Here is a 24,692-nt window from a genome sequence, read left to right as displayed (position 1 = left end):
TGTAAAACATTATCACCTGTCTGTGAAGCACTCAGAGTTACCACCAATAGGAACAGCTTTATAAATAAAGATATTATATTATTATTATTTTATTAACGAAAAATGCAGTTTTTGTTCAGAACACACCCCAATCAAAATATGTTGTTGGTAATCTCAGCTGCTGAATCATGAATCTGCTCTGTGTTGTAGAGAGACTCAGCATCTTCCCCCTGATTAATTTTCACTGCAGACAGTGAGGTTTTGTACTGATCTCCATCTAGAGTGACAGATGTTTTAGGGGAAGTTGATACAATTAGATTAAAGATAATTGCATAACATTTTCACTAAATGCCACACAGACTTTAGTTTAAATTTTCATTCAAATAAAAGCCAGCAGTGCATGTGCTCCACTAGCTCAGTTGTTCACATGCCGATGTATTTATAGGTGTAGGCAAAAGTTTTAACACCCCCAGTATTGTGACATTTTCTGTTGATTTTCTAAGGTAAAATAAGCTACAGAAAAAACACTTCTAGTATTGCACACTTACTACTTATTCACTTAATTTAACATATTGGAAAAAATAAAAACAAACTGTAGCCTGGGCAAAGCTGTTTTTTATTTTACTACAGTTTAAATTATCACAATTTATATTTTATTGTTGCTGTCCTATAAAAAAGAGACACAAATGTCCTTTTTTATTTTAATTTTCTGAGCACAGCAGCTTTCCTTTACATTGTGTGAAATTTCTATGATGAATGGACAGACAAATGCTTTAAAATGACATTAACATTAAAACAATATGACAAGTTTGATTTCTTCTGTAAAGTCACCGTTTTGGAGTTTTGTTTTTTTGGACAGTGATGTTATGTTTAAATCAGCAAATAAATAGAAATTGTGCAACAACACTTGCAGAAAAAAAAAGCCATTTTTTAAAAGTGTGTTTACAAAATCAACAAAGCATCAAATTTGACCGAGGGTGTTCAAACTTCGGCATACGACTGTATTACACTTCGTGTTTTAAGTAGGGACTTTTACTTTGAAATCAACTGAAATGTGACAGTTTAAGTGAACAGTACAGAGAACAGACAGAAGTCTAGCTACATATTTCCTATATTTTTGTTGATGATATTTAATAGAACAGTGGGTTTTGTTGTGTGTTTCAGGTTCAGTGTCTCCCTCTGCTGGTGTATCTGTGTGTTTGCTGAAGACTGTGCTGTATTCCATCATTCTGACCCTCATGCTGTCTGCAGTCATCACCGTCCACATCAGAGAAAGACTGACCAAATCATCTTAAAGACATGGACGGTGTTACACAGTTTATTATAGCTGTTATAGTTACATAATACTCAATTATGTAATCTCTGATTATAACCTACTCTACTGTATAGCTGCAGTAACAGACTGTCAGAATATGCTGTTTCTTTGAAAGCAGACTTTTAGCATCACTGTTGTAGCTTCTCTTTGTTTGTCACTTGTAAATACTGTTTAAATATTCTTCTAGCTCCTAGCTAAGGGATATACCACCAGAGAGAACAATGTAGCTCATTTAAAGATCCTTGAATCAACACACAAGATTCATTTTCTTTTCTTTCTTTGTTTAACCTTTTTCCCCCCACACAAAAGGTAATAGAGACTAAAGACAGGCTCAAGAGCTTGTCTTTTCCCTTTTTTTATACTTACACTGGTGAGTCCCTCAAGAGAGGAAAACAGAACTCAAGACTAAAGGACGTTTTAACCAAATACTGACTGAGTCAAGGCAGCATGTCAGCAAGAACTCAGGACTAAGCAGAAAGCAGCATGTGAGCACCCCTTAAATAAGGTGTCCACAGCTGTCACCGCTCAGTTTTAATTAGTCCTTTCTGCTCTCCAGCTCCCCCTAGTGGCCGAAGGAGTCCCTGCAGGCTACCTGAATGTTACACCACTGCAGATGCACTGTCCATCTGAACCAGGACATCATGACTGCAGAGGAGGGGGAGAAAGTGTTTTAAAGCTGGAATAATGCAGGGTATTAACCTTGTTAATTTCTTAAAATAGTTACAGTTTGTTACTTATTACTCTATATAAAGTATACACTATATTTCCAAAAGTATTCACTCACCCATCTAAATCATTGAATTGAGGTGTTACAATCACTTCCATGGCCACGGGTGTATAAAACCAAACACCTAGGCATGCAGACTGCTTCTACAAACATTAGTGAAAGAATGGGTCGCTCTCAGGAGCTCAGTGAATTCCAGCGTGGTACCATGACAGGATGCCACCTGTGCAAAAGTCCAGTTGTGAAATTTCCTCGCTACTAAATATTCCACAGTCAACTGTCAGTGGTATTATAACAAAGTGGAAGCGATTGGGAACGACAGCAACTCAGCCACAAAGTGGTCGGCCACATACAATGACAGAGCGGGGTCAGCGTATGCTGAGGCGCATAGTGCGCAGAGGTCGTCAACTTTCTGCAGATTCAATCGCTGCAGACCTCCAAACTTCATGTGGCCAGATTAGCTCAAGAGCGTACAGAGCTTCATGGAATGAGTTTCCATGGCCGAGCAGCTGTATCCAAGCCTTACATCAACAAGTGCAATGCAAAGCATTGAATGCAGTGGTGTAAAACGCCACCACTGGACTCTCTGGAGTGACGAATCACGCTTCTCCGTCCAGCAATCTGATGGACGAGTCTAGGTTTGGCAGCTGCCAAGAGAACGGTGCTTGTCTGACTGCATTGTGCCAAGTGTAAAGTTTGGTGGAGGGGGATTATGGTGTGGGGGTGTTTTTCAGGAGTTGGGCTCGGCCCCTTAGTTCCAGTGAAAGGAACTCTTAATGCTTCAGCAGACCAAGAGATTTTGGACAATTTCATGCCCCCAAATTTGTGGGCTCAGTTTGGGGATGGCCCCTTCCTGTTCCAACATGACTGCGCACCCGTGCATAAAGCAAGGTCCATAAAGACATGAATGAGCGAGTATGGTGTGGAAGAACTTGACTGGCCAGCACAGAGTCCTGACCTCAACCCGATAGAACACCTTTGGGATGAATTAGAGTGAAGACTGCGAGCCAGGCCTTCTCGTCCAACATCAGTGTCTGACCTCACAAATGCGCTTCTGGAAGAATGGTCAAAAATTCCCATAAACACTCCTGAAACCTTGCGGAAAGCCTTCCCAGAAGAGTTGAAGCTGTTATAGCTGCAAAGGGTGAGCCGACATCATATTAAACCCTATGGATTAAGAATGGGATGTCAATCAAGTTCATATGCGTGTGAAGGCAGACGAGCGAATACTATTGGAAATATAGTGTATGTAAGACGCCCCATCCTTCTGTGGTATTGATATGCAGAGAATGTTGTTTGTGTGTTTACTATCACAATTAATAAAAAAGTTATTAATAACAACAACAACAAAAAATTACATCTACACAGTTTTGTCTTTCTGTGTACTTATGGTAATAACTGTATAGATGGATATGACAGTTGTTTGATTTATCCATAAAAGACGTTATGATGTTACAGAATAGAGAGAACTGAATGTGTCTGCTGCTGTTTTTAACTGTTAGAAGTACAACAGTGTTGCACATTTTCTATCTATTAGAGCATGTCTTCTTAAATTTCTTTGTTTGTTTGATTGTTTTTTGTTTGTTTGTCTACCTGCCAACCACCTTTAATATCCTTCTCCAACTGTACTGATCTCCTCCAGGCCACAACACCATTGCATAGGCTTACCACCAACATGAAACCTTATTTTGGTGACCAAAATACGTAGTGCATCTTGGTCCTGTCTGCTGAAGGATGAATGTTTGTCCACAAGATGGTGCTTGACAACTGGGACAAGTGACTTCTGTACAATGTTTTATTCCACTTTGGGTTGATGTATAAGAGGTGGAATTTTTGGCCTTGTTCAGACTGCCAGCCCAAAATGTTTTTGGCATATCCAGACTATTCAGTTTGGTTTTTGATAGTTTGGACAGCAAAAAACCAAGACCACATTTGGAGGTGGTTAGAAATGCAATTTCAATCAGATTTTTAAGATGTGTCTCAGACTGGACATTCTGGCTGCTGAAACTGAATTACCAAATGTCTTTTGCAGCACTCGCAACCGGCAAATAAGTCCAGATTGAAGGAAGTGCTGGGGTTCAAGAAAAGCGCTAAAGACTGTGTCTGGTGTGATGTAATGTTCTAAACTGCCACTTGATAGAGTAAAATTTTTAAAAAATTGGGGAATAGGGGAGGGCTGACCTGAGACATATTCAGTCTCAGTCAAATTGTCTGAAATTCCAAAATAAACTGGAAGAGAATAAATGCAATGACACTTGTGTGACACTGGGAGGTGCTTCTTAAATGCTAGCCTGAATTTAAATAGTTGTATTTTTAGATGCAAATCTCCTCGTGGACCTTGGCTGTAACTACTATACGCCTTTCTTGGGAGAATAGATCCACAATAGATTCATTTACAAATTTCTGGGATGCAGTTTAACAATTTTTAATGATAGAAATAATTAATTAAAAAAACAGACACATTTTAAAACATATTTCTTTAAACCTGAACACATCAAAGAGTTACATCTTGAAACACAACATGTATAAGTCCCAGCAGGTCTTATAAGCTCTAAAAATACACTGGTGCATACACTTGCTTTTTCCAGACAACATTGTAAATGTATTGACGTTCTTCATATGTGTCTTTTTACAGAGGCCTTTAGGGGGCGCTAGAAGCTTTGTTCCTCCCTCTGCAGTCTGCTGCAGAACATTCTGCAGGATTAGGCAGTTTGAAAATGAAGATATAGTGTTTTGTTATTGCCATTGGCTACTGGAACCAAAACAATGACACTGACGAAGTGAACTGGAAACCAGTGAAAATGTGAGTGATTTTCATCTGAAGTCTTAGGAATCTAATGCAGTTCACCAAATCTCTCTATAACTGTCAATTTTGGCAATAATTTTAATAAAATGTGCTCCACAGATTCTAAGGGTTAAAGTCTTTTTTCTATGCTTATGCTAACTTTAGGTCCTGCATATGCAAAAGGTTTTTACACCTAGTTAGTCAGAACCCGTTATAACATTTTCATTTGGTTGGTCAGAAATTTGGAGGAGCACGAGCGCTCTGTTACGTTCACATGTACTTTGTCTGATATACTTTTTGCAATGAAACAATATATTTGAAATGTCTGTTTGGGCACGAGCAGCAAAACTGAAGCAGGGTTCACTTGGAAGCAGCTCAGCAGCCATGATTTTTGCCAGACCACAGTCCACTTGAGGACCAAGTCTGGGTGGTGTGTTCACATATAACAAAACAGACTGAGCTAAAGGAAAAGTTTGACAGGTACACATCAAACCAGGTAGGTGGGAAAGCACTCTTAAGGATGAAGAACACACAGGGCTGGTGAAGGACAGGGAAGTTGAAAAGAGAAATAGAGAAAGACACAACAGGCATTGTCACAAAGCAGCTTTACAGAAAAATCCAGGTCCAAAACCCCATAAGCAAACCAATGGCGACAGTGGCAAGGAAAAACTCCCTAAGAGAAAGAGGAGGAAACCTTGAGAGGAACCAAGACTGACCATATCAGCTGTAGCGAACACTGGCTGAAACTCTACCTCAAGCAGAGTGTTTACCCAAAAGTTAAGGGCCTTTTGGCTCCATCAAGTCTGGGATTGTGGCATAAAGCTGTCGGCTTAATACCCCAACCCAGACTCAATCAGATTTACGGCTGAATCAAGGGGCTGCACCGCTCTCCTTTGACCTGGAGAAAAACAGGACCCTTCACTGGAATGCAGCTGCATGGCTCTCCAAAATCCTGAGATTCACAGAGGGGTTAAACAGGGATGCCCTCTGAGTGCTGCACTCTATATCATGGCCATAAGTCCTCTTTTGAACAAGATCAAGCAGGACCCTCGTATTTCTGGGGTGACTAATAAATTGGGTGCACAGGTCAAAACCTCAGCTTATGCAGACGATATAACGGTGTTTATTAAAAGTCAGAGTGAATTTAATGTGGTATATGAACATTTTAAAAACTATGAAGAGGTCGCTGGGGCGAAACTAAACACAGATAAGACGGAGGGGATATGGCTGGGTGGAAATAAACCGCCTCACATGAGTTTAGACATGAAGGAAGAGGTTAAAATCTTAGGACTCTCAATTACAAGAGGAAACTGTGCTGAGAATAATTGGAATAATAAAGAGGAAGAGATCAAAACAGAGCTGGAACAATGGAAAGTCTCAAATTATAAAACCAAGATTCAAATCATTAAAACTTTTGTTTTGTCCAAATTGCTGTTCTTAGCCACAGTTTCCCCCCCCAACGATAAATGTATCATGAGGCTAAATAAAATGTGTGTGCGATTCATTTGGGGCACCTCAAGGGAAGTCACTAAAAGGGAAATTTTATATAAATCTAAAACTTTAGGAGGTCTTGGTGCAATGGACATTGGTTTAAAACTTAAAATAGCTTATTGTAAAATGGTAGCACAGGCAATAAAGAGAGGTGCAGTGTGGGTGGGGGACACTAGAAGTTGGGGGAAAAAGAAAGGAAAGGCAAGAAAAAATGTTCCATACCACAAATTAATATATGGCGATTTTACTTTTAAATATGCAAAGCTTAAGATTAACTGGTGTAACTTTTCTAGTAAAAAGATCTATAACGTTATAAGCGAACACATCTATGGAGGTCTCTATCAACACAAACATCTCAACGAAGCAGAGAGTAAAATATGTATTAGAAACATCCAATCAACGCACATCTCTGAGAACATGAGGGACATAGCATGGCTAATCAGTGTGGGTCGATTAGCTGTACGATGTGTTGTTAAGTGGAGCTGCTACGTTACCACGAAACTATGTCCAGCTGCTAACTGTGATGAAGATGAGACTATTGAACATCTGTTAATTCATTGTGAACGATCTGTGGATGTGTGGAAAAGACTAAAAGCTCTGGGTGTTAAATTCAATATAAATGTTAAGTCTATAATGTTTGGAAATTTTGAGGAAAGATTGTCAAAGAATGTTAAAGATTTTTATTGGTTGATTGTTTGTATTACTAACTGTAAACTGTGGAAAACGAGATGCAAAATAGTAATACAACAGACGCAAATTCCTGCAGAAGTTGTTTTTAAACAGATAACTTTTGAACTGAAACGACTGCGAACAATGGACAGAAAATCAAAATATCCCTGGGCTCTGCTGGACTTATAATTTTCTCATTTAAATTAATTGTAAGTTTGTGCATTATTGTATTTTAGATGGATTTGTTGTGTTTGTGTGTACCATGGTATTCATATGACTTTGTATTGTTCTTTTGATATGTATGTAATTGAAATATTTAATAAAGTTTATTTAAAAAAGCAAAATCCTGTGGACAACTTTTTATCTTAAGTAACAGAAAGTACATTTCTAAGGTGTTTGTCCCCTCCAAACTACAACCATTCGTTAGAACTCTTTTTAACTAAACTAGACATACCAAAACAGAATTTGTACGACTTTGGACAGCAAAATTACAACTTTCTAAATTCCCTAGGGATCTCAAGCATGGACCCACAGCACCCCCAAGGGGTGAAACCGCAAATTACCGCATCACCACCGTAAGGACTTGTGCTTATAAAAAGCAAGAAAACTTTGTGCTTTGTCTGCTTGATTCTGCTTGATGATTCGTGTTTTGTTTACTTGATTATCGACGTTTCTATGATCTGTAAGTAATGCTACTTGTGGTATTAATCTTGTTGTTGGGTAGTACCTAAATATTACCTGTATCTTTTTCTATCGTTAAGTGCTAGAAATACGTAGAGTATAACTTTGATAACAGTCAGACCCAACCATTTAATTGCTATGAGTTTAGACCATTGACCAAGATGTATCCTGAATGTGGTTTTCTTTTCTTTCTTCCTTTGTTCCTTTCCTTTTATTGTTGATTTTATTTTTTTTCATGCATTGGGTCATGTTCAGAGATGATAGGCAAATAGTACCTGTGTTCTTTGACATGTATTGTGTATCAGGTAACAAGGGTTAAACTCTCTCTTAGAAACATGCCTGAATATCTAAATAGTTTATTCCTTGATTTTGAAAGTTAAACCAATTGGATGATACAGAAATGTTCTTTTCTTTGTTTAAACTAGCTGAAACAAAGGAGGCAGTGATTTTGGGGAAGGCATTCCTCAAATTATGCACAACCAATCAGAGTGGGAAACAAGCTAGTCAACCTATCAGCACTCTGGCACCACCTCCAAAGGGTAGGGCCTCCAGCCGAACAAAACCAGAGTGCATCGCAAAATTTAGGGAGTTCCTGCGTTCGCAACAAAAGTTTCTAAGTTTGTGCCGGCCTAGGTCAGAAAGACAGGTCAGAAGTATTAGGACGCTAAATTATCAGATCTGAAACCTTGTTTGTTTTGTAACTTGCCTGTTCGTCTGCACACCTTAAGTTTGAACCACCCTCAGAGAAGGAAGGTGGATATTTCTTGAAAGTTATGGAGGATATATCCATAACTTTCGATTCTGCTGAAGAGAGGTAGTTAGTTAAATTGGTACCTCCAGCCTCAGAACCCTGATTGCAACCTGAACCTCGCCAGCGGAGTGGGAGCGTTTTGGACGCCACGGAGACCCAGCATCGCACCCAGAGCCACGCACTGATCTGTGAACAGATCGACCCTCGAGAGGCCGCCCAAGCTCCACCGTCAGACGGCCTCGAGACGCCTCCGCCCAATCACTGACGGGAAGGCGCGTGCCCGCACGGAGATGCAGCATCCACGGCCAGCGAGGAGAGGAACCACCGCGTGAGCTCCAGCCTTCGATCGAGTCTGTCCTGACACGACCCCGCCTGAAGTCAGCCCCGACTCCCACGTAAGCTGGAACCATCAATTTGCAGTCAGGGCCCTGACGCCAATTTATTTAAGAGAACTTTTATAGGTACCTCCAGCGATATAGTTCTTCCCGTCCAGGTTTAGGTTAATTCTCTACAGGCTCTCCCAAGCGACTCCCCAAACCACACTGCCTCATACCATTTAGCCGTGAATCACTCTAACTTACTCAAGCTATTTTGTCTTTCATTACTATCACTTTGTTTTGTTTTGTTTTCTTTTATTTTTTTATTTTCTATTGTTTATCATTGAATGTAGTCCAAAAGTAGTTTGATATTTAGCCAATAAATTCTCTTTTCTGAAGCATCCTTGGTGCGATCGTTTCTCTCTCTTGCCCTGGTCTGTAGACTTCAAATAAATCCGGGTTACCTCACACCCTCACATAAGGTTCTAGCAATAATAATATTAAAAATTGCAAAACCCGTTACACAGCTCATAAACCAATTAGAAGAAAGCCCAGTTAAATTTAACCCATTCACTTCTGAAAACCAATCAGAGCAACACAGAGCAGCTCCCAGCTGTAAAAACACTACAGAAGTTCAGAGACGGTGAGTTTAGAGGAGAGGAGAAGAGAAGAATATTAGCAGCATGCGCAAGGAACACACTTCTGTCGTCATTACACTGGCTACCTGTTAAATTTCGTGTAGAGTATAAGATCCATCTCTCAACGTATAAATCATTAAATGGCCCTGCAGTATCTTAGTGAATTCATTCAGTCATATGAACCCGCACGTACACTCCACTCACAAAATAAAGGCTTTCTGACAGTTTCTAGAATTAGATAAACCACAGCAGGTGGTCGAGCATTTTCCTACGTAGCCCCGCAGTTGTGGAATCATCTCCCGACCTCTGTTCAGGACTCAGACACACTCTCTACATTTAAACTAGACTCAAAACGTGTCTGTCTGCACAAGCATTTTGCTAATATCAGTTGTTTGCACTATTTAATCTCTAATATCTTTCCATAAACAGACCTGTCTCTCTTTCTTTCTCTCTCTCTCTCCCTCCCTCCCTTTATTTGAGCCCCTGAGCGACATTTGCCTGAGTCGCCAAATGGGAGTGACCAGAGCTGCTAGAGTCACCAGAGCTCCATCTCCATTGGCTGATCTGCACTGTTTTGATCACCATGGAGCTTCACGCTGTACAAAGCTGTGCAACCCCCACCTTCATGAACTGACCCTTCTGATGCTGCTGCTACTGCATAAACTCAAACTATCTAATTAACCATTGCTCCACCTTTCTTTTTACCCATTTTGTATTCTAATATTTTATACTAATGCTGTTTGCTATCCGGTGTCGACCAGAGGAGGATGGGTTCCCCTTTTGAGTCTTGGTTCCTCTCAAGGTTTCTTCTTCCTGCTCTTAGGTAGTTTTTCTTTGCCACTGTCGTCATTGGCGACGCTCATGGGAGCTTGGACACAGATAATTCTCTGATCTCATTATTGAACTGTGAACTCTCTGAATGTTAATTAGTTGTACTTGTTTTGTGTCCTTTTAAAACCATTTATTCTGCAGTATCACAACCCAGCAAAGCTGTGAATCAAGCCAAATTGGATGAAGCTGCATCAGATGTGAGAAATGAAAGTTGGCACACAGTTGGCTAAGAAGATTCCCAAGGATTTTACAGCTGCTTCATGGGAGTCCACAAAAGTACAACAGGCCCTTCTGTAATTGGGTGGGAAAAATGCTGAAGACAGCCAGTGTATGAGTCTTAGGTCATCAATGCAGAGCATAGCACCCCTCGTAGTGCCTTCATATGTTGCTTAAGCATAAACTCAAAAAGAACGTTGGAAATTGTCGACAACTAATATCGGGGAACACATGGACAAATAGGGTTACAAAAAAGATAAAGAACATATAGATCATTGCAGTTTATTGAGTATCACTGAATGCATGTAACATGTAAAGGATGAACTCATGTAATATTTCAGTTTACACTGAGATACAGTCATAAAATTGAACAATTCCAGTCCAAGATGGTTGTGTTTACAGATCAGTGTTTAATACAGAACCCATAATGAAGTACATAATTGCATTAAGGCACTAAATATCAGTCAATAAGAAAACAAGTAATTACAAATGCTGTAACAGATCTGTTGGTCTATTTATCAAGAAATTCTCACTCAGTGTAAAGAACAATGATGTAAACAAATCGTCATGCATGTTTTTTTTAATTGGGGTGCAACAATATACAACTGTATTTTTTTCAAGGGCTGTATTTTTTTAATGTACACTAACATTATGAATGATGCTCTTTGAATCAGAATCACTTGTTAATTTCAGTCCTCTTTTGTTAACAAGAGCTTAGATCTCAGCAGACGTACTGTACACACACAGTGAAATAAAGATTGAGAAACAGTGCAGATTCAAGACTGTTTTTCCATCCACTTTGCATCATACAGTCCACTATCAGTCTTCTATGAGTTTTTCAGGGTCAAACTGTAGGTGTCCTCATTGAACTCTACCCTATCATTGTACATGGGATTGTTTTTACTTTGGTAAAGGATCCTGTGTATCCAGTGTCAAACTTTGATAAAGGATCTTGTGTATTCAGCATCAAATTCGATAAGGGATCCTGTGTATCCAACCAAATCAAACACATCATGCTGGATGCTGGACACTGAGGAAGAACAAGGAGCGAAAACATCTTTTGTTATGCTTTGATTACACATCAATGTAAAACAAATGAGAGGAGCCAGTAGAGGATGCCCACTGGCTGCCTCTTGTTGGAGGATAGTGATGATGATGATGATGATGATGATGATGATGATGATAATGATGTTAATTTAATGTATGCAGTTCGGCAACTGTGTTGGCTTGATCTTTCCATCTGTCATACACTATATTGCCAAAAGTATTTGCTTGTCTGCCTTCACACGCATATAAACTTCAGTGACATCGCATTCTTAATCCATAGGGTTTAATATGATGTCTTCCCACCCTTTGCAGCTATAACAGCTTCAACTCTTCTGGGAAGGCTTTCCACAAGGGTAATTTAATCTTTGCATCTTAATAGAGATGCTGCGTATCATATAACTAATATAATAGTTTTCTAACAGAAGACTGTAAAGCCAGTTTTCTCCACTGTTTGGATTCACCTGGTTACTGTAACCAGGCAGGAATTTGGAACTTTCTTGATGAGCATTGCGACATCATCACATGTCTTTGTGATGGCATTCTAAATCTGTGACGGTGAGCAGCACAAGTTTATTCCTAAACAGAGCACCAACAAGAGCAGTCAAACAAAATGGAGATCTTCAGGTATCTCCTGTGCTGTGGCACCAACCAGGACAGTGATGTCTACAATGACATTTATGAAGAGACCTCGTACTTTGGTAGGAAAAGGATGGGAGATGGGAAAGAAAGGAGAGTGAAAAAGGAACCACAGAAGATGTTCTGGAGGAGGATGGGAGAACGTTTTACTGTGTTCAGAAGGAAGCAGGCTAAATACAGCCTAGAGAACCTAATAGAGAGCAGGAGAGTACCAATCATTCCAGTAGATATTTTTGAGATAAAGACAGGAGAAGACTTCTTTAACATCAAAGTCAAGGTTGAGGAGAATCTCACAACTGTGGACAAATTACAGAGTAAGATTTACTGTTTCACATCAGTTACACAAGCTGGCTCAGTGCTTTCAGGGAAAGGTTTAGTTAGCATTGTATTCTTTTACTTGAAGGCCTGATATCATAATAACATTAAACCTTGTGGTTTTGATCCTATTTTGGACTTCTTGATATTTGAGACTTGGCTTTGAATTCTAGGTGTGATGAGCACCTCAGAGATGCCTAAGTCTCTTAACCCTGATTCGGTCCAGTCTGAGATCATGGACCTAATGAATATCCTGCTGGAAGATGATGATCTCAAAGCTCCTGAGAGTGAGGTAAGTGAATATTATAAACTAGAACAGCCTGCTAGTCTTTTATTATTGTGTCCACAGTTAGTGAAACAAAGCCTTGAGTACCAATAAAATTTGAAAGGAATTTTATATGATTTTTAAAAAGATTTTTTGGGACAGATATTGCAGAGTTTGGGAAATATTTTTAAGATTTTGAATGATTGCTTCCCATTTTTCAGTAAGATTGACTCATTTTTCTTATTGGATTGTTTTGCAGGGCCCCTCTGGAAATAAAACAATGGTCTCAGTAGATCTTTGCTGCTCTAAATAATGTAAATAGTGTAAATATAATGTAAATAAATTTACATTCTCACAGTACCTAAGTAGCTGATGAATTTCTTGCTAGAAGAGGATGAGCCCAAAGCTTATGATCTGTGTGAAATCCTTCATTCTGAGAAACTCGGAGTCAGAACTGTCCACAGTGGAGATGGGAACCAGACATCTGAATAGTTTAATGCCTCTAAAAGCTCCATCATAGAAAATCAATACACTACATGGTAACAAAGATGTTGCACAATGCCTGAGACGTCTGTTTTATGACAGATGTGAGATAAGCTTTTGTTCTTTAACATATTTTTAAAATCAATTCTTGTAGCACAGTGTAAGTTGAAAGGGCAGTAATGCTGCCAACTGACCAACTCATTTAAAATATAGGCACTTTTTTTCAAGTTAGAGACAGTTAAAGCATCAGAGATCAAGATATAAATTGTCAGATTGCACAAGTCAATTTTCCATGTCAGTTTATCCTTCACCTAATGGTCTACTTGTGACAGACTGATGAGAGCAGTTGTAATGTCTATTGTGTGTGTATATATATTTATACCTTCAGCAGTGTTTCTCTTTGAGCAACATTATGAAATACATTTAGCAATGCTAAGATGAGTTAACCATCAAAATTAGTCAACTTTTTACAGTTGAGTGTGTTCATGTGTTGTAGGTTCCCTTATACAGTGCTGTTTGGTTAGCTTTCCGATCATTAGACATATTAGACTAGATGTATAACTTCTAATGACGGTCGCCTAAATGAACTTCCATGGTCTGTCTATATGAAAAGTTTGGTAGCACTTTATTTGAAGGGTGTCTACATAACACATTCATATCACCTTACATAAACACTTCAGAACGTGTTCATGAATGCTTAAATCAACATTCGTAAACATTTTTTATTTTGAATAACTTTATTATTTTCAGTAAAACTCCTTATTATTGGACTGTCAGCATAAAAATTACCTGGCTTTATCCCTTTGGATAGAAAGTGCTTTGACACTTTTTGCCTAGACTTTCAACTTTCACTTTTTTTTATTTTTTTTTCTTAAGCATTTGTATTTTGCACTATGCTATTGTTTCTCCTTTTTACTCTGATTCTTCTTTAAAGATGCACTGTTAATTCAACAGTCTATACATAGTTGTGAAAATGTTACTTAAACTAAGTTTAACTTTCTTGGGGTAAATGCTAACAGTGTTATCCCAATTACTTTGGAAGTTTTTTTTTTAGTGATGTTCTTCCTCACTTACAGTTTTGGAGAAGGCACAAGTATAACTGTGCATTGGTTATCCTGTGTAACTGTCACTTTGAGGTTAAATGTGACATGCACTGATATCCGAAGGAATGATTCCTTTTTTTGCATTACTTCAAAGCACAATCAAGTGGTGACTCTTTGACTTTCCTCACTCAGGGTGCTGATAATTTTGTAAGAAATGTCCTTTATTAATTTGCCTTGCTTTGCCTTCACCACAAAAGTGATGGAAACCACGTTATCCTGACTAAAGTGCATGTTACATGAATACAGTGGAGGAAATAAGTATTTGATCCCCCACTGATTTTGAAAGTTTGTACTCTGACAAATTATTAAACAGTTTATGATTTTTATGGTAGCTTCATTTTAACAGTGAGAGATGGAATATCAAAAAGAAAATCTAGAAAATTAAATAATATTTAGATAAAAAATAATTTGCATTTCATTGAGGGAAATAAGTATTTGATCCCCTAAAAACCATGACTAATGTTGGCTCCCACAGACCACTGACACACCCTAATCTCAGTGAAGTCGTTACCTGCATGAGAGACACCTGTCCCAAATTGTCACCTGTATAAAAGGCCACCTGCCAACAGACTCAGTGACACTCCAACATCTCCACCATGGGCAAGACTAAAGAGCTGTCTAAAGATGTCAGGGACAAAACTGTTGACCTGTACAAGGCTGGAATAGGCTACAAAGCCATAAGTAAGAAGCTGGATGAGAAGGTGACAACTGTTGGTGCAATTATTCGGAAGTGGAAGAAGTACAACATTACTGTCAGTCGACCAAGGCCTGGAGCTCCATGCAAGATATCACCTTGTGGAGTCTCTTTGATCATGAGAAAGGCTAAAAATCAGCCAAGAACTACACGGGAGGAGCTGGTTAATGATCTCAAGGCAGTTGGGACCACAGTCTCCAAAAAAAACATTGGTAATACACTGAGACGTAATGGTTTAAAATCCTGCAGTGCACGCCAGGTTACTCTGCTCACGTCCAGGCCCGCCTCAAGTTTGCCAATGAACATATTAATGACTCCGAGAGAGACTGGGAGAAGGTGCTGTGGTGAGATGAGACCAAAATTGAGCTCTTTGGCCTCAACTCAACTCGACGTGTTTGGAGGAAGAAAAATACAGAATATGACCCTAAGAACACCATCCCCACCGTCAAACATGGTGGTGGAAGTATTATGTTTTGGGGGTGTTTTTCTTCTAAGGACACAGGCCAACTTCACCGCATCGATGGGAAGATGAACAAGGCCATGTATCGCAAAATCCTGGGTGACAACCTCCTTGCCTCCGCCAGGGCACTGAAAATGGGTCGTGGATGGGTCTTCCAGCACGACAACGACCCAAAACATACAGCCAAGGAAACAAAGGAGTGGCTCCATAAGAAGCATATCAAGGTCATGGAATGGCCTAGCCAGTCTCCTGACCTCAATCCCTTAAAAAAGCTATGAAGAGAGCTGAAGCTTCGCGTTTCCAAATGCATGCCTAAAAACCTTAAGGATTTGGAGATGATCTGCAGAGAGGAGTGGGCCAAAATTACTCCTGAAGTGCAAACTTTCTAAAAAACTACAAGAAACGTCTGACTGCTGTGCTTGCCAACAAGGGTTTTGCCACCAAGTATTAAATGATGTTTTACTAGGGGGTCAAATACTTATTTCTTTCAATGAAATTCAAATTAATTTTTATTTCTCATTTCATGTAATTTTCTCAGTTTTTCTTTTGATATTCTATGTGTCACTGTTAAAATAAAGCTGGCATAAAATTATGAGACGTTTCATTTATTTTTTTGTATTAAAACTTTTAAAGTCAGTGGGGGATCAAATACTTATTTCCTCCACTGTAGATAGATATTGAATGGAATGGATAAGTATTATGGGCCTGTCCCACCACCACACAAAGACTGAGACTTTAAGTTGATTGACTGTTCATAGCATATTTATGTAATTCACTGTCCATATAGTAAAGTGACATGCAAAGCAGCATTCATAAGTGATTCATAGCATTTTTAAGAGATGTTTACAGACCATGTGTATAAATAGTGATAGTGATTTACAATTAAACATTTACAAGTATTTTACTTACCTTTTGCAGCAAGACCCAATGACTGTCAAAAGGAGTCAATAAACACCACAAATAGGAAGGTCCTTTTTTATTGGCAAGATCAATGTTCAGAGCAGGCATTTAAACATGCTGCTCAAACTCAAATCAGGAAACTACAAACTCTTCTGAACATGGAACTGCAAAATACAGATGTGTTTGCTAAAATCTTCAATTCTTTTCTAAAACAAAAATAAAACACACCACCTCATGTGGCCATTACTTAAGGGTACTGCCTTCACTTTGTTCCTTTTTTTCTTAGACTGAAATTGTTTAAACACTCTGAAAAACAAAACAAAAATATGACAAAAAAAATGGCACAAGTCACTGCAACTTCTTGAGGAGCATAACAGTATCAATCTGAGTCTGAAGATATCATGATACTGGCACTGCTGCTGGTTGTCTGTCCTCTTCTGGCTATAAAAAGACCATACAGGAGCAGTCAAATGTGTGGAATGTGTGTGTTCATGTGTTCACCTTCATAATCCCTTTTTGTACCTTTAAGATATAGAATCTTACTTGAAATCCAAAACTACAAGTGTTTAATCCCTTCAAAACACGCTAAGGCTTATTATTCAGTAACTACAGGGACTTCAGTGCAAACTGATTGAGCTCTTCGTAGGTTATAGACGTGTGTAATAAAACTCTGGGCCTGTCAGTGAGCCTGGCCATTTAAGGCGTTAAGCTTACTGTGCAGCAGTCACAACAAAACGAAAATAGGGATGCGGTGCAGCAGTTTCACAGAGAAGACACCCAGAAGTCAGACTAACCACAGAGAAAAACAACTGAACTGTTGAACACTGCATTAAAGCATAGCATGAAAGACATCATAACCATGTCATTGCGAGACTTAAAAGTGGATTGGCTTGTAGAGTATTTTATCATTTTGTACTTATACCTTCTGCATTAACACCTGCACATTAGAAAACCTCTCTGAGCCAAAACACCAGCACCGAAAACCTGTCTACGGCAGGAAATAGGTCATCTTCCTGCTTATTTGTAAAAGGAAGCGTTTCTCACACTCTCTGTAATGGTGGTGATGATGCTGCAGCTGATCTTCGTTCTCTCCATTCTGATCTCAACCACAGGTAAACAATTCTCTGAACTTCATCACTATAGAGGTAGTCCATCTGTTTCTCTGCATACTTTGTTAGCCCCTTTTACCCTGTTCTTCAGTGGTCAGGACGCCCATGGACCCTCACAGAGCAGGTCCTATTTGGGTTGTGGATCATTCTCAGCACTGCAGTAACACTGATGTGGTGGTGGTGGTGGTGTGTTAGTGTGTGTTGCGCAGGTCTGAGTGGATCAGACACAGCAGTGAGTGTAGAAACAAGGTAGTGGTCATAATGTTATGCCTGATCGGTGTATATCTGAGGGGCTAGAAATAAAAGCCTATGATTAGCTTTAATTGAACAAACCTTCAATTCAGCTCTAAGTCACATTTTACAAAGGTTTATCATGGGAAACTGAAGGGAGAGAATTAGATTTATAGGGTGTATGATGAAGAGGAGGATGGGCTTAAGGCATGGCCTCCATTTCTTTTCATCTTGGCAGCGTATTATTTAATGTATGTGTTACGTGTGAGCGCTGTGTGTTTCCCCCACCCCCTCTCTCTTCCGTGCTGTCTCTCACTCTCTTTCCCGCTGCTTTTTACCTATCTTTCGCCTCATAGGCAGATCGGATTGTCACTCTTGACTGTTTCTTGTTGGCCAATCAGAGAGCACGATCGGACCAAGAGGGTGCAGGACTTTGAGTTCAAAGGCTGCGCGTTCTGATAGCTCTGGCCTTGGCTCTGTCACTGTTATTGCCATTGTCATTTTGAGCTGGTTTCCCCCTGGAAAGAACAGTTTAGAACATGTGCACACTTACATTGCCACACGTGGTTACACATCTGTATAGACACACTAGTTTAGAGGCAGGTACCACCCCCTGTATTTTTGTTATAGCTTAACTTAGAGTAGCAGTTGTTTAATGTCTGCTAGTTAAATAAGATACTGAAAAATACAGGTTAGTGTAGCTCCCTTTTGTTCTTTTCTTTTCTTTGGTGCTGTCTGTGTTCACTTCCAGGCTGGTTCAGCCATCTGACATCCCAGTTTGTCTTGTCTATCTGTGTCTGTTTACCTGTGTTTATATGACATCCTTTGTCTTTGTGCCTGTGTTTATAAATAAACACCTGATTGTTGTATAGATACGTGTTGGTTACTTCACTGGTTAGCCACGTCCATACACTCGCTCCACACGTTACTGTTCCTACACTCACCTCTAGACCGTGGATTTTTGTGGGAACGTAACATATGCATTACATGACAGCAAGGTTTTCCACATTTAGGCCTCCTGCTCTGTTGTGCTCCACCTGCTGAGTTTATATCTGCACATTATTCATTTGAACAAAAATGCATGTATTTATGAATATAAACAGATACGGACAAAAGTACGCAAACACTTTGTTAAGAATACAGTGGTATATTTTTGAACACTCCTGATCAAATGCACATGCTTTACTGAATATCTAAATGAAAATATGTTAACACATCCTTTACAGAGAAGATAAATATTACCTTTATTTACTTCTTTTTGCACAATTTCTTTCAAGTGCTGAGTTTAACATATTGGGAAAAAAAAAGAAGCATAACTTTTGCATAGGCCACTTTTTAAGTTTGTTTCTTTCAAGTATGTTAAATTCAGCAAATAAGCAGTAATTGGGCATTTAAATGCATATAAAATGCGTAGAGCTATATATTAAATAACAAAAACAAAAGTATTTGAATACTTGTTTGCCCCTACTATATGTATTAAGTTTTTTTTATTAGTCATCAACACACCACACAGTACTAAAGCATGAAAAAAGAAATCACAATATAACAAATGTATATTTTATTCTTCTTCTCTTTCTGTAGTGTCCAGTGATGTGCTCAGATGGGTTGGTGATTCTGTTAATCTGGACATACAGCATCCTGCACCAGAGTTTGATGAATTGTCCTGGGTTTTTAACAGAACTGAAAATGTTCTAACTAATAATGTTCTAAAATATTATACTGAAGGTAAAAAAACTAAACAGTATCCTGCTTATGAAGGCAGAGTGGAGTTCAATAAGGAAACCTACAGTCTGACACTGAAGAACTTACAGAAGAATGATAGCGGACTGTATGAAGCAAGAGCGTCTGGTGATGAGAACAGAGTTGTTGCTGAGTACAGACTCTCTGTGTTGGGTAAGTCTTACAGAATATCAGCTAGTGAGAAGAAACACCACTGTCCTGTAAGCTACTTGACCACTTTGAGTTGATTTTTTTTAACTGAGCAATGATCTGAAAGCCATCTGACATCCCAGTTTGTCTTGTCTATCTGTGTCTGTTTACCTGTGTTTATATAGCATCCTTTGTCTTTGTGCCTGTGTTTATAAATAAACACCTGATTGTTGTATAGATACGTGTTGGTTACTTCACTGGTTAGCCACGTCCATACACTCGCTCCACACGTTACTGTTCCTACACTCACCTCTAGACCGTGGCCTTTTGTGGGAACGTAACATATGCATTACATGACAGCAAGGTTTTCCACATTTAGGCCTCCTGCTCTGTTGTGCTCCACCTGCTGAGTTTATATCTGCACATTATTCATTTGAACAAAAATGCATGTATTTATGAATATAAACAGATACGGACAAAAGTACGCAAACAAGAATACAGTGGTATATTTTTGAACACTCCTGATCAAATGCACATGCTTTACTGAATATCTAAATGAAAATATGTTAACACATCCTTTACAGAGAAGATAAATATTACCTTTATTTACTTCTTTTTGCACAATTTCTTTCAAGTGCTGAGTTTAACATATTGGGAAAAAAAAGAAGCATAACTTTTGCATAGGCCACTTTTTAAGTTTGTTTCTTTCAAGTATGTTAAATTCAGCAAATAAGCAGTAATTGGGCATTTAAATGCATATAAAATGCATAGAGCTATATATTAAATAACAAAAACAAAAGTATTTGAATACTTGTTTGCCCCTACTATATGTATTAAGTTTTTTTTATTAGTCATCAACACACCACACAGTACTAAAGCATGAAAAAAGAAATCACAATATAACAAATGTATATTTTATTCTTCTTCTCTTTCTGTAGTGTCCAGTGATGTGCTCAGATGGGTTGGTGATTCTGTTAATCTGGACATACAGCATCCTGCACCAGAGTTTGATGAATTGTCCTGGGTTTTTAACAGAACTGAAAATGTTCTAACTAATAATGTTCTAAAATATTATACTGAAGGTAAAAAAACTAAACAGTATCCTGCTTATGAAGGCAGAGTGGAGTTCAATGAGGAAACCTACAGTCTGACACTGAAGAACTTACAGAAGAATGATAGTGGACTGTATGAAGTAAGAGCATCTGGTGATGAGAACAGAGTTGTTGCTGAGTACAGACTCTCTGTGTTGGGTAAGTCTTACAGAATATTAGCTAGTGAGACGAAACACCACTGTCCTGTAAGCTACTTGACCACTTTGAGTTGATTTTTTTAACTGAGCAATGATCTGAAAGAACACCATCCAAGCCATGTAAAAGTTTCAAAATGTATCATTCACTCCTCAGTCCATACAGTTCATATACAGAAATGTAGCTGCAAAAACAGCCCATTTTGAATTCAGTTTTGTGCTGTCAGGAAAACCAATGCATTTGCATACATCCCCCCATTCAGCCAACAACAGTTTAGCTCTGCTCACTCATACTGAAGCTATAAGAAGTGTTTCAGTTGGACTGCCTTGTTGAGTGAGGCGCATCCTGCTGCCTCTCATTTTTTTCTTTTTCTTCATCATCTGAGCTGTTCTCATCCTCCCTCTCACATATTTCACTTTATTCACAGTCATTTAACTCTTAAGCCATCTAACTCACAAGCCTTCTAGCACCAATCAAGCAATATCAGGTCTGAAGTAATAATAATAATAATAATAATAAATAATAATAATAATAATAATAATAATAATAAATATTTATTTATAAATAAAGCACTTTTCATGCCGGTGGCAGCTCAAAGTGCTTTACAGACAGGTGATAAAACATAGTTATACAAGAAATCAGATCAAACTAGAAGATAAACACCACGAGATGTGGAGTTTTAAATAAAGGCTAATTTAAAGAGATACATTTTTAGATGCTTCTTAAAAGTGAGCACTGAGCTTGACTGTCTAATAAAAGGTGGAAGTTTTTAGAAGCAGAATAATTGAAAGAGGCCTCTCCATGTTTTCTGTATTTTACAGAGGGTATCTGTAGAAGGCCACTATCTGCAGATCTTTGATTATGTGCCGGAACATAAACAGACAGACACTCTGTGATGTAAGCAGGTGCTAGGTTGTTTTAAGCTTTAAAGACCAGTAGCAGAACCTTGAAATCTATCCTGAATGATACAGGCAGCCAGTGCAGTTCTTTTAAAACAGGAGTAAAGTCCAGTCTTAGGAAGTCCAGTAAGAAGAGCATTACAGTAGTCAAGTCTGCTTGTAACAAATGCATGAATTAGTTTCTCTGCGTCGCTCTGAGATAGAAAAGGCTGAACTTTAGCGACATTTCTCAAATGATAAAAAGCTACTTTAGTGACTGTGTTTATATTCGGGGTAAAACAGAGCTCAGAGTCTAAGATCACACCCAGGTTTCGTAAAGAACCAAGCTTCTTATAAATAATTTTTCTCTGAGTTTCTCTATTACTTAAATATGATTTAAACCATTCTAAAACTGTGCCAGAGAGGCCAACCCAGCATTCAAGACGCTGGATTAAAATCTTGTGGTCAACGGTATCAGAGGCTGCACTAAGATCTAATAAAACCAAAACAGAAGGATTTTGTGCATCAGCGCTGAGCCTGAGGCCTGAGGTCATTCATAACGTGAATCAATGCTGTCTCTGCACTATGGTTAGAACGAAAACCTGACTGAAACTTCTCATATAAATTCTTTGATATTAGATATTTAGTTGTTTGAAAACAACTTTTTCTAAGACTTTGCTTAGAAAAGGTAGGTTTGAAATTGGTCTAAAATTATTTAGTATATAAGGATCGATGCCACTCTTTTAGTATTTAGTTCAGGCCCTGAAACAGTCATGTAAATATTTTGCAATGGTACATAATCAGCAACAGAGCTCAGCCGCTGAATCTTGTCATATACAGGTCCATGCTTACTAATGCAAGGTATACCCTCACTGCTTCTTCCTACTGCTATCAAGCTGGGCCTGAAGTGAAGGTTTATAATTACAAAGAAACTTGACATTACGGATCCAATATGTCTAAAATCCACACTCTCAACTGGCATTCCATGCATCTCTGTGTAATGAAAGTTTATTATACTTAGCCCTTAGCCCTCCGTTTTGAGTGTTCACATCCCGTTTTTTTATTGAGACAGAGGGGTAGGGTGAAGTGTTAGACCCTCCAAACTGAGGTTTTTCAGAGGCATATTCCAAACACAGCAAGATGGCTGCACAAGCGACCAAACAAACCCACAAATATTTTCTCCATCAAAAATTATGATAACCATAGTATTATCTTAGTTTAACATGGTTCCAATGTATTATGGTCATTTTTCTTCATAACAAGCATAAAAATTGCTAGTAGTATGTGGATGTCTCGGTAGCTAGCTAGCTAATTTTCCATTCCATCTTAAATTTAAGGTGGAACAGAGAAGTTTGAACAAGAAGTTGGCGAATAGCTGACTGCTGAAGTTTCATATCACTGAAGAATTAGGGGTGATAATAAATAATTGTCGCGCCCCCTTTGAAGGAATAAAATTCCTTAAATGTAACCCTCCTCTGCTGTCACTGCAGACTTTCAGGTCGCCTACAAAGCAGTGCTAGTAGCCTGATAATGAAATAACATTCTTTTTTATTCGAGGGTCCCATTTCATAAAGAAAGATTTCAACCACTACCCCTTGTAACAAGATGACACTCGAAACAAGGGGTGGGGTTAAAAATAAGAAATGGGAATGGACTTAGACTAGGAACACAAAATGTTTAAAAACATCTTAAAACAGGTGATGCAATCATACTTGCATGTGAAACGAGCATCCAGGAAAGGCTGAGTCCTTTCATGAGCGAGGAATGGGTAGACGCTCACCACTCTGCCAAAAATGCCTCAGCAAAAAAATCCAACAAAAAATCCAACATTTTAAAAGGTATTTCAGCTGCTGTAACATCAAAGATGCAGGAAATCTGGAGATATCTCTGAGTGTAGAGGACAAAGACAAAAAGTGAATGCCCGTGACCTTCGACCCCTCTATCCACACTACATTAAAAGCCAGCATGCATCTGTAATGGATATGGAAGTCAGGGTCTGTCATGGAATTGGGGCGGGGGGAGCATTAGTCAATAACTTGCACATCTGTCATAGCACCAACTCTGAAGATGTTTTGGAGCAACAAATGCTGTCTATTTCAAGGGGGGGTCTATTTCATGACAAGCACCAAGTAATATTCTGAAAGTAAACATTATGTCTCCCCATGCCCATAACTCTACCAATGTACTGACCCTGTTTTACACCTACGTCCAGATGGATCTCTGCTACTATTAGGTATACAGGTATTGTGTTAGGTATTAGGTATTATGCTAATGAATGATGCTAATTTAGACCTAGCTATAGAGTTTAGCTGCTGTGTGCCATGCATCTGATGGTGGTCCAGGAAACCTTGGGTTGACTAATCTTTTTTACATTGTGTATCCTGTGGAACACAGCCTAGACACTGGGTAATGTTAGTTAGGTAGCGTACCGTTTAACTGACATAAGCTATGTGCCTAAAACATTATATGATCATTATTAACTGTTTTTTTTATTTAATTAGAACAAACCCAAATAAAAATATATTTTGTTGGCAATACGGCTGCTCAATCACAAATCTGCTGTTGTGTACACTCATCATCTTCCTCTTGATTAAATTTTGCAGCAAGAAGTGAGACATTTTACTGATCTTCTCAAGTGACATTAGTTTTAGAGAAGGTTAAAAACATTATATAATATAATTATATAATTTTATTAAATTCATGCTCACGCAGTTCTTTACACTGGAAGCCAATTTTTCATGTTAATAAAAAGTGAAGGAGCAAAAGTGAGTTTGATCACTCTGTAATAAATATGGCTCCAGATGTTACACAGCTTTCACAATGTTTGAAAGATCAAGATTTTTGCTTTGAAAATGAATTAAATATGACACTCAGAGACATAGTCTGAAACAGGTTATTTAGAAAGCTGTTTTATATTTGGTTTTCATATTTAACCAACTGTGGGTTTTGTTGTGTGTGTTTCAGATGCAGCCTCTTCTCTGCTGGTGCACCTGTGTGTTTGCTGAAGACTGTGCTGTATTCCATCAATCTGATCCTCATTCTGTCTGTTTTACTGTAG

General features: G+C 38.6%; 1 protein-coding gene and 1 pseudogene across 1 annotated transcript; both read left to right on the top strand.

The window, feature by feature from the left end:
• Positions 1–1,289, top strand: part of LOC118797542 — a 30,972-nt pseudogene extending 29,683 nt beyond the window's left edge.
• Positions 1,290–17,102: 15,813 nt separating this feature from the next.
• On the top strand, positions 17,103–24,639 carry LOC118797552. The gene is made up of 4 exons (XM_036556914.1): positions 17,103–17,412; positions 19,222–19,533; positions 20,448–20,759; positions 24,599–24,639. Exons 1-4 carry the CDS (start codon positions 17,355–17,357, stop codon positions 24,637–24,639), a joined length of 723 nt encoding a protein of 240 aa, XP_036412807.1. The 5' UTR covers positions 17,103–17,354.
• The last annotated feature ends 53 nt before the right edge of the window (positions 24,640–24,692 follow it).

This window comes from Colossoma macropomum, unplaced genomic scaffold, assembly GCF_904425465.1.
Source record: "Colossoma macropomum unplaced genomic scaffold, Colossoma_macropomum, whole genome shotgun sequence".
NCBI lineage: Eukaryota > Metazoa > Chordata > Actinopteri > Characiformes > Serrasalmidae > Colossoma > Colossoma macropomum.
This window is presented reverse-complemented; position numbering and strand designations above follow the sequence as displayed.